This window comes from Seriola lalandi, unplaced genomic scaffold (assembly GCF_002814215.2).
Source record: "Seriola lalandi dorsalis isolate HSWRI2012SDOR001 ecotype SW California unplaced genomic scaffold, Sedor1 jcf7180002054767, whole genome shotgun sequence".
In the NCBI taxonomy this organism is placed as follows: domain Eukaryota; kingdom Metazoa; phylum Chordata; class Actinopteri; order Carangiformes; family Carangidae; genus Seriola; species Seriola lalandi.
The window spans coordinates 1,686,782-1,700,416 of NW_019525320.1; the positions used below are offsets into that span (position 1 = coordinate 1,686,782).

The window sequence follows — 13,635 nt, forward strand, 5'->3', positions numbered from 1 at the left end:
GAAAAACAAAAAAGACTTCTTATACCAGTGATTTTTTCCGCAGCGGGGACGTCGGCATCCCCCCCACCACCACCACCACCACCACCATCACCCCCTCTCCCCTACACCCCTCCTCTGTTCACAGCCATAGAGAGGATGGATTTACCTTCTGTCCAGGATTTCAGGCACTTCTTCATAGACGAGTCCCGGCTGCGACTCTTCATCAGAGAAGGAGAGCCCGGGCCGGCTGAGAGCGGACAGCAAGGCGAGGGAGCAGAGGAGGAATGCGTGTGCAGCCATTGAGACAATGAGAGGAGACTGCCGCTGGTTGAGCTCCGCTTCATAATCTGCTCTCCTAGCAGTGGCTGACTCCCAGCACCTCTGACTGGCAGTCGCCGCGGCCAATCAGCAGCGAGCAGAGCCGATCAGCGTGCATCACGGTCCCCTCGCTGCACCTTCCCTCCTCCCCCTCCTCCTCCCGCCCTACTCCCTTCTTTGTCATCCTCCCTCTGCCTCTCTCACTCTGCTCACCCTCCCACCTCCACTCCTGCGCTCTCTATCTTCTCTTCCTCTCTTTCATGCACACATAGCCGCAGGCGAGCCCTAAGTATAGACAGCGGCTCATTCTTTTTCATAACACATCTCATCATACCTATAATACCTACAAAATAACACACTTGTACACATGGTGACACACACATGGTCACGGACACATGTTGGCACACACGCCTGCGCACAAAACAAAAAAAAACAAAACAACAGTGTCACAGGAGCAGACTCGCAGACACATGCACACACCTCTGTGGAAAATCACCTGGGAATGTCAAGGTCAGAGGAGGAGGATAGGAGGATGTTGACATGACTTTAGGTGGCCACAAAACAAACAAAAAAAAACGGACCCATGACTGCATGACCTAGATCTCCAGTGCGCTGCCACAATAGCAGAATTAATTCACTTGATCTATGTGTTGTTGTGAGCACTGAGAGGCCCCGCAGCTGAGGAAATTGTCCACTGAGGCTGCAAATATGGATGACAGGAGCAGCTGAGCAGCCGTGGGATGAGACGGGAACGAGGGTCCGACCCTGACGACCCTGACGGCTGATCCAGTTTCCTCCTCATTATTTAGCCCCCATGCGTGAGATGCCCCCAGGATCTTCATACAGCCTTTCTTATCTTTTTTTTTTTTTTTTTTTACTTCCATATCTGATGATGTGATGATTTATCAGAGCACAACATTAGGAGTGGTTATATAACCTAAATGTTGTGACCTACTATCGTGGTTGATTTTCACATCGATGCGTGGCAATGACTCACACAAAGAGTGACTGCAAAAATGTTCGATTCTGTTCCTTATATCAGACAATAAATTCCCTCCTCTGAAACAGTTCGGCGCTAACATCGTTTCGGTACCAGGATTTATAGATGGTTTATAATTAGGTTATTAATTCGGTTATTAACACTTTGTAAATCATAAATAAACAAGTTAGGCGATAGACTAAAAGTTTTCATACATTGATGCAGGCGCACCATTTGGCAAGATTCATTTAATGCTTACTACTCATTAATTTTACTAATGACTTACAACCATTTATAACGAAAAAAAAGAAAAAGGAGGTAAAAGGGGCCTTAAAATAAAGTGTAAAGCCCATCACAATTTAATAATGAGTTACCAGTTATAAATAATAGTAACTCATTAATAAGTGGTGATGTGTTTTACACTTTACAATCAGGCTCCCTTTTGCCAGTTACAAATGTTTTTTGATCATCGAGATGCTGACGGTGGTTAACCACAAGTAACTTAACAAATATGTGATGAAGCAGACACGTAGCTACAAATGCTGGACGGTGACGGAGAAAACAAAGAAAGCTCAGTAATTAATGAGATATGATACAGTACAGAGAAATGTGGGCTCACTATTTGGCAAGCAACAGGTCACTGTATAAACAGCTTATAAATGATTTTGTGTTCAAGTGTTGAAGTGTTAACAAGCTAATTAATAAACTAGTTATAAACCATTCACAAATCCGTTATCTTATTGTAAAGTGGTACCATAGTTTCTCTGTCATCGTGGTATGGAGCTATTATGTCATAGGCTACCTTTCCACTGAACACTCAATGTGTCAGTGTTAAATAAAGGACACTGTAGTTGCAAGTGTGACAGAACATCTTAATGCGTGTGTGAGTATCTGTTTTGCTACTGATATTTACTACCTCTTATACAAATACCAACATGTTAAAGTCATAACATACAGGGTGACTATGACACACACACATATACTCAGCCATTACCTGATTGTTTGAAGGATTATTTGAAGTAATATCATAGATAATATTTAGTTAAATATTAATGTTTGGGGCATATGTGTCGCCCTGTAATTCAGTTTGCAATAATTATTTTCTTCTGGGACAGGTGAATATAAATGGATGATTGTGTAATGTGTTTGTGAAATATTACACAAACAACCTGAAAAATAATAATAAAACGAGCTGACACACTAGCTACGGTTAGGAAATAACAAATTAACAAAATGAGCACACAAAGCAATAGTAAGATTTTCTTTCTATCATGTCTATCACTATCTGTGTGTCTGCTTTTTTTTTTAATGTGGCTCACTTATACATGCGTCCATGCGCAATGGTTTGCAGGACTATATCTATATATATTCATATCATCCTGTGCTGCATGTGTTTGTGTGACCCGTGGATGTGCTAAGAGGGCTACTAAAGTATTGCTGAGGGTATGAGAGGTCACCTGTGTCTCCGAGGTCATACAGTAACAGGAGGTGACTAAAAGCTGTCTCAGCCCTCTGTGACTGCCTGCCACGGTTACTTCAGCAGGCCAGTGTGTCAGTCTACTGGAGGGAAAGAGCAAACGAGACTGTCACCGCTGCCGTCAGAGAGTGACAGCATCACAGAACATCCCGCAGGAAGACGTCCAGGTGTGACGACTTTAAAAGAAGATAGCACGCTGTGATGTCTCATAATATTAGGTCCAACATTACAGACTGGATACCCGACTCACCGGTGTGGGTGGTTAGGATAGATAGTTTATCTCACCGTAACCATGGTCTTATTCACCTTTTTTTTTTTTTAAACATGTGGTACAGATCGATAATTAAAACAGGCTCAGTACTATTCAATAAAATGAGTCTGTGTAACTTTTGAAGTAAGAAATAACACAAACCTACCTCGTTCTAATGAAACGCTGAGTTCACAAATAAAAAAGCACAACCTTGTCCAATTTAATGGAGGAGTTTTGCTGCTAGAGACTTTCCTGGTCTGGAATGACCAGTAAGTTATGATGGCTTATTTTTGCTAATGCTAGCCAGCTTTAGATAGATATTGCTGTCATAAATGAGTCTTTATTCAGTCTAGTTTTAAGCAGAGAATAAATGGTAAATGTATCATGCAGGAGGGGACAAATAACCTTTTACAACAGCCCTGCCAGTATGAACAGTATACTGCATTACTGAAGCTTCTAATAAGAGTATATCAGGTGTTAACTCAGCTCTTTGAGGCTGTAGTCTGTGTTGGCGTTGCATTGGGATCGGTTGTTAAGGTGCTCCTTTTGTCCCCCCCATTTCATGAGTTTGTGTTTTGGCCTCTCTCGATGAGTCATACAGCATTTTTGATTATGAAACAGATCGAACATACACAGCTGAGGGTTACTGTCTATTTATAGGTCTGATCTCATATCCAACTTTTTAATCCTGCTCTTTATGCCCACATAGAACACTGAGGCCTGCAATACACGCAGTGATGTAACGGCCCAGAGCAGTTTGAGATTGCTCCACAGCATGTGTTTATGATAATATAGGACTGCTAATCTAGCAGCAAGCATGAGCATCTGATGTCTGTGATGTTTAAGCTGTAGCAGCATTAATCAGAATGCTGCAGCTTGTATTCATTAAGAGGCCTCCAATGTTGTGGGTGGGTAAGCGCTTCACTCTAAGGATTAAATTAAATGTATAGATAGTGAAGAGGGTATTTAAGCGCGTGTGGCTCAACCTTTATGTTTTATCTTTTTGTTAATGACAGAAAATGTGGAAAGAGACACGTTTGATTATGAGTTTTTATTGGTATACATATTTGCTGTCTGTCACAACACCGTAGTTCACTGCTTCTGTTGCCTTTTTTGCTGACCATGATCTCTGCACACTCCAACACATGAACACGCTACACACACACACACACACACACACACACACACACACACACACTCATATGGACACAATCTTTCATCTTCAAGATAAGGTCAGTAAATAAGGCAACCTAAGATGATGACAGGCATCAACGGGTGATGCAAATATTATGGTACTTCCATATAAGTGATATAATGTGTTAATCGCATCGTATCTGCCGGGAATGCGTACACTTCCCAACTCTCTAGTCAGGTGGTTCTCTTACATTGCATTTACACTTCTCAAACGTGTGTTTAATGACAGAACAAACTCATGATAAAACTTTTGAAATAAAAAAATGTTACCATGAAGTCCCAATCCTGATTACTGACTTCATTTAACTACACAGTATATATTTCCAACACTTAAGCAACATATCCTTTATAAAAACTAGCCTATTTATTAAATATAGTAACAATCTCCAGGTAAGCACATAGTTTGCTGATTAATCTGCTGAGATTATATAACATCCTTAAAAGCTTTCAGTGTGTCATTGCTTCATGTCATATAGGCATTGTCCTGGGCAATATGATAAATGGAGGCTATATTTTCTATTGCTATGCAACTAAATAATTATGATGTATAAAGCTAAGAAATTAGGTTTTATCGTCTTTCTATGTACTCTGTCAAGACAATGTTTGTATAGCACTCTTTGTTTAAAACAGGTAATATTTCTCCATAAATAAACATAGACTCCTTCTATAAATTCTATATCCATTCATAAAATGCACACCGTGTAGTTTTTGGTTCTATTAACCAGTAAAGTTCAGTTAGTTGTTCTACACCTTTAAGCTGGCAGGATCAATCATGTGATGCCACGCAAACGAGAAACCCTCCACACAGAGCAGTGCAAAGATTTGATTGGCTGAAACCTGTGAATGGCCAAACGTTAATGATTAACATTCATGTCACAACACTGCAGTTTCATTCAGTCCTTGGTTCCTCCTAGCTGGCGCTATGATAGGCTGTGCCACTTGAGGGCGCTAACATATGACCCAGCAGTATGCCTTCAATCCGTCAGTCATATGGACTTATTTCATGAGGCACTATGTTAACATATGAAACGTGGCGATATGATACAAACAGGTAATAATCTGCTCTATAGCGGGGAAGGGGGTTTCAAGCCCTAAAACACATCCACACTGCAAAATCATCTATCAGTGTCTATCAGTGATGCAATAAATAAATAAATAAATAAATAAAATACATTCAAATTAGCAAGTAATACATTACCTGTTAATATGATAAAACAATTCCACACCAGCAATTCTGTGTTACAATATGTCATTTTTTCAAGCTGTTTAGTTGTACAGTTCACCACTCCCCTAGTCAGATAGCAGCAAGAAATCCTACGGCCTATCAGTGATCATATTCAAGTCCTCGTCCACAAACTAAGCACCTCACCTGATAAACTCACCCTTCACAACAGGTAAACTAGGATGGACACTCAAAACAATACATTCCAAATAGCTGATGTGAAAAAAACAAAACGGAATACCAGAGAGATGAACAACGAAGGTGATAATTGACCTATAATATGCATGTTCTGATTTGGTATCCTCCTCATAATAAAAAGGTTTTCTTTCTTCTTCCTTGTCTCCTGTCCTGCAAGACACAAAAACTTTGCTGTACCAAATGAAGAAAGACAAGGAGAGGCATGACACTCCTTTTATAGCTTTCAGGTGCACTGAGGTCTTTCACAATATACTGAAAGACCCTTTGTGAGGATGTCACTAGTAAGAAGCTCACCTAGCTCTATACACACTGCTTCATCGTAACTATGAACCTTTTGTAATTAAAACACAATCAAAAAACTGGCAAATGTGTAGTCACGTGCCTTCAATATTGTCTTCCAAGTTTGCTTTTATCCCGATACCTGACTTATGTAAAAGAAAAATGACTTTTTTCAAAAAACCACAGATAATATCAGAAGCACAGGTCTATCCATGTATCGAGAGTATAGTCAAGCTAGGACAACAACTATCATGCCAAGTCTATGTTTATCTGACAGGCGCAAAGATAGTCATGATAATATTTCCTCACTTTGTTATGTGGCTGGATACAGAGCTATTGTTTGATTGTCTAGAAACTAAATGTAAGAGAGAGAGAGAGGCACCAGACTGTAAGGAAGGACAAGTAAAACAAACCAGTAAACAAATAAAGAAGTCTCTATATAAATATAAACTCTAGAATTGTCTGATAACTATGGAGTTGGTCAGCGCTTGATCAGTGCACACAAATATAAAACGGCAGTCCTGGAACAAATCGTTTGTTCTGATCGAGAATCAGCTTTATCCTGCCCGCTGTCTAACTTTTGCCATGAGGCAAGTAGAGGTAAATATCAACCCCAGGTCAGCGTCTAAAAGCAACTATACCAGAACTTTACCAGTCTATAAAATGAGCATAAAAGATAGAAGGCACAGAAACACAAACCCACTGTGGAGTGGGGTGGACTGACAGCAGCAGTTTTTTCTTTTTTCTTTTTTTTGGGGGGGAGCAGACTTGATGAAGCTGCAGGTCTGCTGGCAGCAGATGGGTTGCGTACAACTTGCAAAGTCTGGAAAAAGAGCAGAGATTTATATATTTGCTGTCTCATTTTCGTTTAGTTTGTTTTGGACCTCTATGTGGATATGACCGAGTCGTTCATATTTCCTCTCCTAATTACGCGAGTGTGACCACGGGCTGGCGTCAGTCGCGAGAGCCAGAGTCACATTCAGTGGACGATAAACCAAGAGGTGACTCAGTCGTGTTCCTGAATGCACCCCTGCAGACAAAAAGTGGCTTCTTCATTTGATCCATTGCATAACTATCCCTAACCGGCACTGAGCACAAAACGCTGGTGTACTTGAAGTCCCACAACACAACAGATTTAAACTGTTTTCTCCATTTGGTCTTTCAGATCAACATGAAGGAGGAAGCCACTTAATGCTACAGATGTGATGCAGGCCTTTTATTGTACACCTTATATAGCTTATCCTATTTCATCACGCCGGTCTTCTCCTGTGTTGTTTGATTTGATGTTTTTGACCGTGCAGGTTCTGTCTTTCCACCGACCTGCTTGGCCCCAGTCATATGTGCCCCCACAGACCCTTTGCTCTGTTGTCTCTTTTCCTGTTTGCCTGTGCCTTCCGTCTTGCTGGTGTTACGTTGGTGGACCGGGGTTGTTGTTTTCAGAGGGATGGGTGCTTTTCCCGGAGGCAGACGGGGGTCTTCTCCAATGTTGACCGTGAGGTTGGTGTAGAGAGGCTCCAGCTGTTTGGAAAGGAGCTCATAGGTCAGAGAGTTGAGGCCATCAGAGCGCCAGTTAAGTCTGGTCCTTTTCAGAAGGTCAAACCTAGAAAGACAAACGTAACATCACTGGTGAGTGTGTGTGTGTGTGTGTGTGCGTATTTCAGGGTCAAACTTATAGTTATAGTTATAGGAATAGTTTGACATACTGGAAAATCTGTTAATATACTTTCCTCCCAAGCGTTAGGTGAGAAGATTGATACCACTCTCATGTTTGTCCATAAAATTTGAAGCTACAGCCAGGAGACAGTTATCTTAGCTTAGCATAAAGACTGGAGGCAGGGGGAAACAGCTAGCATGGCTCTGTCCAAATGGGGAAAAACATCCACCTATCCAAGTATTTCTTGGCCAGGTGCAGTGACTTGCTGGAAGTGATTGCGCCTGGAGAGAAATAGTTTCAGCACATAAGACTTGGCATATTTACACATGTTTTGTATGGATTATACTAAAGAGATAAAAACATGTTAATTAGTGAGCTATAATGTTTCTGGTAGGTGGGTTTAGTTGGCTTTGTAAAGAGCTGTTTCTTCGTTTTTCAGTCCTTATGCTAAGCTTCAAATTTCACGGACTACAAGAAAACCAATGTGTATTTCCCAAAATGTTGAATTATTCCTTTCACAGTACCACATGAAAAAGACCCTGAAAAAGGTAATAAAGTGCTCCTAACAGCGCTACAGCTGATTTGCAGAAGCTTGTTTTTGTAATCAAGAAAATCTTTCCAAAGTATTATGGACGAGAAAAAATAACAGATTTTTAAACCAAAAAACAAATGAGTAAGCTGCCCGAGGCAGCAGAAATAGTTGGCACCACAGAGCAGGCAGAAGAAAATGCCAACCCCATACTAAACAGCATGTCAACAAGAATGAAACAACAATTACTGTAAAGGCTCAACATGTCAGGAGCTGGAGGTAGGACAGGTTTGGACAAAAAGTGAAAGGCAACATAATCCTAATGCCTGGCTCCAGCAATGAGAGTGGAGCCCGGACAAGTATGTAGTGGCACAAAGTGAGTGATTATTTCTAATTTCTATTTATAAGTTAAATGCAGTATGTTATGTCATAGTTCAGAAACATCCAACTTAAAAGAGGCAAATACACCAGAAACTCAGATCAAGGGAAAAAAATGTCTCCGTCTGTACCTGCGTGGGTTTTGCTCATTGCCTCTGTCTCCTTTATGCTTGATCATCTTGTAATGACCAATGGCCACTGGAGGGCGCACAATCTTCATGCCAGATAGACGAACTCTGGACAAGCAGCACACAACAGGAGTCAACAGGAACAGCAGATTCTCAATCAGTAGGATAAAACTGGAAAACTCAATTTCAGAGTGAGGATAATATTACATCAACAAACCTGGTGCTCAAACATTCATGCTATTTTCTATTACTCAAAGCAATAACACTGCTCAATCTAGGTACATCTAGCCTCTAAAGGTTACATTTAAAAAAAAACAGAAACATAAAGAAAACAAACCTAGAATTGTTGGTGATGTATGAGAATAACACCTCCCATATATGATGTATGGAAAAAACTGTTGTTCCCTTTTTCCATCTCTGGTGCTTGTGTCCCACCCCAGTCATCTAAGTCAATCAAAACACGTAACTACTGTAAATGCCCTTCATATGATAGTTTTTCATTTGCAACCATCATGCATAAATATTCTTAAAAGTAGGGGAGAAGTATTGTAGTTTTGCTTCATGTTACTGTTTGTGCAAGCTTTTGGATTATCATTTTTCTGTTGCATTCAGCGCCGCTTATAATAGATTGGCAAATGCTAGAGGAGCCAGAGAGTGGAGAGAGGGGACCGAAGTATCATAGAAATGAGATGAGCTTGAAAACTGCCTGAAAACTGTTAAGCACGCAGCCCAGCCCAAATCTGCGAGCTAGTCCGTTCGAACATACTCACTGAGCCCACTCCAAGAGAAACACAGCAAAGCCACAGCAGTGGGACGGGACATGACGATGAAAGATCATGTTAGGACACATAAAATAAAAGCCAAAGAAAAGAAAAACACGTGACAGTAAAACTGTGAACAAAAAGGATGATGGATAGGTGAGTAAAGCAAAAGACAGTGAAAGAGTATGGGAAATAGAGAGGCTTAGATGGCCGTGCACGTCGTTGCAGGGTGTGGAGCTCACATTCACCGTCCTCACCTGGCAGCAATGTCGTCATCCTCTCCACCCCAGCCCCAGTACTGGTTGGGAAAGCCATTCATCTTCATGTACTGGTCTGGGGTTACTGCAGACACCCCACCAAAATACTGCGGGTACGGCAGCCTGGGAGAGTCATATCACCAATGCACAATCTTGAATTTAATGTCTCAGTACAATGCATTTAAACGTAACCAATCCATGCACACACGCACTGCTTTTACCTGTATCTGAACTTGTCCATGGCCACAGACAGGTGTGTGGGGAACTGCTTGTGGCAGGTGTAGGTGTTGTGGTCGTTCTCAGGCAGCAAGTCAACATCATGCAGGAAGATGCAGCTCCAGTCTTCATCTCTGAGGGCCTCCCGCACCCCAACGTTAAGCAGCTTGGCTCGGTTAAAAGTACCATTCCCCCACTGAAGCCAGAAACAGAAGCAGGAGAGAACACTTAGTTACACATGAATGTATTGATTTCAAAACAAGCAAAGCATGTGTTAAAGGCCTCTGAGAAGCACTACTTCTTCAGGGCAGACTGGACACAAAAACCAGAAAGTGACCAGGCTGGAGCTAGCTGCTTAGCATGCTAATTTCAAAGGGAGACAGGAAGTGATGTAAATAGAAGCAAAATAAGAGGGTTACTTTCCACCGCTGGAGACAGCTCTTGGCAAGTAAAGGAATGAAGTTTGATGCTGAACTTGCAACGTTTGTTCTAGACTGCTAAGTTAACAGCTGTTAATGGTAATGTTAGATATGTAGCAATAGCAAAACTTAGAGACAGCTCCTTTATGTGCTCCGAAAACAACCACTGACAGACTTCAGCTAACTCAAAACTCTGCAGTTTACTCTGCTGTAAACCACAACCAACAGGAGAGAGCACATTTGGCCCAGTTTCAGTTGCTTTTCACTGGCGTCCTGTTACATTTATAATTCATTTTAAGGTCCTCCCCCTTATATACAAATGCCTTAATGGGCAAGGACCAGCTGGCTACATAACTAACTCCCTTGTTACTGTTATCTCCAGGAACACTGAGATAATCTAACAGCTGGTTTATTGAACGTTCCCAGCAACAACTGTAAATTGGGGATGCAGCCTTTGTCAGTTACGGCCCAAAGCTATGGAACACAACCAATAGATATCCGAGAAGCAGCTCACTAAGTATTTTTTAATAGAAAGCTTAAGACTTATCTCTTCACATTAGCCTTCAGCCAGCTCTCATTTTAATTATTTATTTATTTCATTATTATTCCATCTCATTTTACATTATTGCTTTTAACATGTTTTTATGTTCATTTAATGTATTTTCATATGACGCACTTAGTGCATGTCATTTCTTAAAAGATAAATGTAAAGCACTTTGTGCTGCAATTCTTGTATGAAAGGTGCTATACAAATAAAGTTTATTATTATCATTATTATTATTGTACGAGTACATAATGTTGCTCTTAGTTCCAGTAATATCTACATGTGTACCACACCAGTTGTATACCAGTATTACACTAGTATTACGGAGACAGTGCAAGCTATTGATATGATTTTAAACCAGCCTGTGCACACACAAACACTCATGCATAACCTGACCTGCTGCACTATATATATGCTGTAGTGGATCTGCTGTCTCTGCAGGAAGGGGTGGAGGTGGTAGAGCAGGGCACGGAGGTGGGTCTGCCGGTTCCGGTATGGTACCACTATCGCTGTGTGGTGGCGGGGTTCACAGTCTGGAGGCCGATAGCGTCCGCCTGGCAACACCAATGGATTCCTCTGTCTGATGTCCTCCAGAGACAGAGGAGAGGACAGATGGACAGACACAGGTCCGACTGGAGGGGGGGGGGATAAGTTTCAGTGATACTGTCTGGCTTTTGTCTGACCAATATCTTAGCAGAATACCACACACTAACAACATTCACTGTGCCTTTTACTGGATATGCATGTCATAACAGCACACATTTAACCCCTCCCTCCCTTACCCAGCAGTGGGGAGGGGATCTGGCAGTCTCTCAGTGGTGGTCCTGTGGCAGGGGATCCAGTGCCAGAGTTGCGAGGCGGGGGAGGCGGTACTCCCAGATGACTGAGGTTGGTGTAGACGTCATGAGGTCGAGAGTAATCAAACTCCGGCTCTGTGGTGTGCACCAGGACAGACACCAGGCCTTTAAAACCCCCGAGGGAGAAATAGAGGACAAAGGCAAACTGGAAGCCCACCAGCAAGGCTAGTGTGCACGGGGAGTCCAGAGAGCGCCCAAAGCACGCCATAATAAAATAATTGCAGAGATACAGAGAAATTCCAGGTGAGGAAATTGGATGCAGGGATAGGAGGAGAAATGGGAAGGGAGAACAAAGTGGTAGCTGGATGAGGAGGGTGGAGGAAAAGGTAGGATATGAGCAAGGGGAGGCAGAAGGAGAAGGGGGGTGGGGGAAGAGGCAGTGCTGTGGACAGGCTCAGATGTGCAAGTGGTGAGGATCCATCTGTAGGAATGGGTAATAGTAGTGGTGAAGCTCAGTCGGCACCGCCATCACCTCCTGACCATAGACGTAGCTGAGAGGAAAGAAGAAAAAATGATTGTTAATTACAATTACTGCTTTTTGTTATTGTTAGTGCATCATATCATTCTGGATGTACCATACCTGATTTTGCAATTGGGTCTAATTAAAACCTGTCCCAGGCCATAAACGGTTCACTCCACCTTTCTCCTCCTCTTCCCCCTTTCATCATCAAGCTTCTGAAAGAAAATAAGACCTAAGTGAGTAACAATGCAGCAGCAGGTTTGCCTCAGTACTGCTGTGTAGTCCACTGTAAGCTAAATTAAGCTGGGGAATGACAAGCAGCTACAAACAAATGTCATGTCTGCTTCTTTATTTAGAATGGCTTATTTCCAGCAGTGACATTCCATGGGGCGTATAAGGAAGAGACGCCTGATGCCTGCAGCTCAAATTAATCCAACATTACAGCTCCCTGTTTGTCCAAACAATTTCATGCTATAGCATGTCTCCTGACACTGGAGGCATCAATGAAAGTGCGTCTGAATTTCCTGAGACAGGAAACCAGAATCCAGAGCTATTAGTAAAGGAGGAGAAACAGCGCCATGGTTCTCAGTAGGCTACAGATAGCTTTCCATCCAGGTGATCAGCCTATCAGCATCTACCGTCATGTGCAGTATTTACATGAATAAAGCGAAATATGTCAGAAAAAAAATGTCGCTGGCTACAAGATTGCACAAAGGCAATCTGGCAATTTTGTCGTTTTAATTCAATACAAGCTCTGCTGCACCAGCCGACTCACCAGCATGTCCCTGCGACATTTCAAATCCAGCCCCCGGCTTCTTCTGACAATCGACGGGCCGCTGCCACCGAGTGGACGCGATGGACCAAAAGATAGCCTATCGTTTTTTTTTTTGTTTTTTTTTCTTTTGCTTTTTCTTTTCTGATGCTGGTCGCTCCACCTCCTCCGCCTCCTCCTCCTCCTCCTCCTCCTCCTCCTAATCGCTCATCCGAGTCGAAATCTCCCCGTAGCTGCTTAGAGAGCGCTGCAGCTGCAGACGCTTTCACACGCAAAAGCATAGCCGCATATCTGTCCAGTGTCAACACATGCAAGTGCGCTCTGCCTCATCCAAACGCGGATGTATCATCCAGTCAGATGGGCTGGGGCGCACCGCGGTGACGCACAGGGCGCTATATTTGAAAATTAAAAGGACGTGATGATGTTGCCACGGATGATTGATGCATTTATGTATTTGACCTCGTTAAATCAGTGCTTAACATTGTTTATCTGAATGCAAATTAAGTTGAGGAAGCTAGTGTGGGACTTCATACTTGTTACAATATCACTCCACATTATTTTAGCCTGCATGTTGTGGTTATTTAAGTTTATATCATTTTGTCATTGTGAAAATGCTGCTACAATGTCTGTAGGATGCAGTGGGAGTTTTTCATTTTGAAAAGTTTTTTTTTTTTTTCTGTGAAGATTCATCAAGGTGAATTTTCTGCAGATTTCTCTATCACGTTGCTTGATCTTTTTTTCTGTGTGTGTGTGGGGGTGGGGGG

General features: G+C 42.2%; 2 protein-coding genes across 3 annotated transcripts in view; both read right to left on the bottom strand.

The window, feature by feature from the left end:
• Window positions 1-331, bottom strand: part of atp6ap1lb (ATPase H+ transporting accessory protein 1 like b) — a 13,435-nt gene extending 13,104 nt beyond the window's left edge. The window contains exon 1 of the mRNA XM_023425290.2: window positions 146-331. Within this exon, the coding sequence (XP_023281058.1) occupies window positions 146-279 (134 nt within the window). The 5' untranslated portion in view covers window positions 280-331. The remainder of the gene's footprint in view (window positions 1-145) is intronic.
• Window positions 332-4,039: 3,708 nt separating this feature from the next.
• On the bottom strand, window positions 4,040-13,177 carry b4galt3 (UDP-Gal:betaGlcNAc beta 1,4- galactosyltransferase, polypeptide 3). 2 transcript variants are annotated; one of them, XM_023425251.2, is made up of 8 exons: window positions 12,875-13,177; window positions 12,220-12,311; window positions 11,565-12,130; window positions 11,179-11,414; window positions 9,825-10,015; window positions 9,604-9,726; window positions 8,589-8,693; window positions 4,040-7,496 (listed from the first exon to the last, which is right to left on the bottom strand). In XM_023425251.2, the coding sequence occupies exons 3-8, from the start codon at window positions 11,845-11,847 to the stop codon at window positions 7,139-7,141; spliced, it is 1,296 nt and encodes a 431-aa protein (XP_023281019.1). In that variant the 5' UTR covers window positions 11,848-12,130; window positions 12,220-12,311; window positions 12,875-13,177; the 3' UTR covers window positions 4,040-7,138. The 2 variants fall into 2 exon arrangements, with proteins under 2 accessions (XP_023281019.1, XP_023281018.1); XM_023425250.2 differs by having other exon boundaries at window positions 12,220-12,314.
• Window positions 13,178-13,635: the final 458 nt, after the last annotated feature.

What these genes read in the sequence shown, in the direction of transcription:
- b4galt3 (XM_023425251.2), bottom strand. Translation starts at nt 11,847, where the DNA reads ATGGCGTGCTTTGGGCGCTCTCTGGACTCCCCGTGCACACTAGCCTTG. An exon ending in GATCCCCTCCCCACTGCTGG is followed by an intron (nt 11,415 to 11,564) that starts GTAAGGGAGGGA and finishes CCCCCCCTCCAG; the next exon opens with TCGGACCTGTGTCTGTCCAT. An exon ending in AATGAGCAAAACCCACGCAG is followed by an intron (nt 7,497 to 8,588) that starts GTACAGACGGAG and finishes TTGTCTTTCTAG; the next exon opens with GTTTGACCTTCTGAAAAGGA.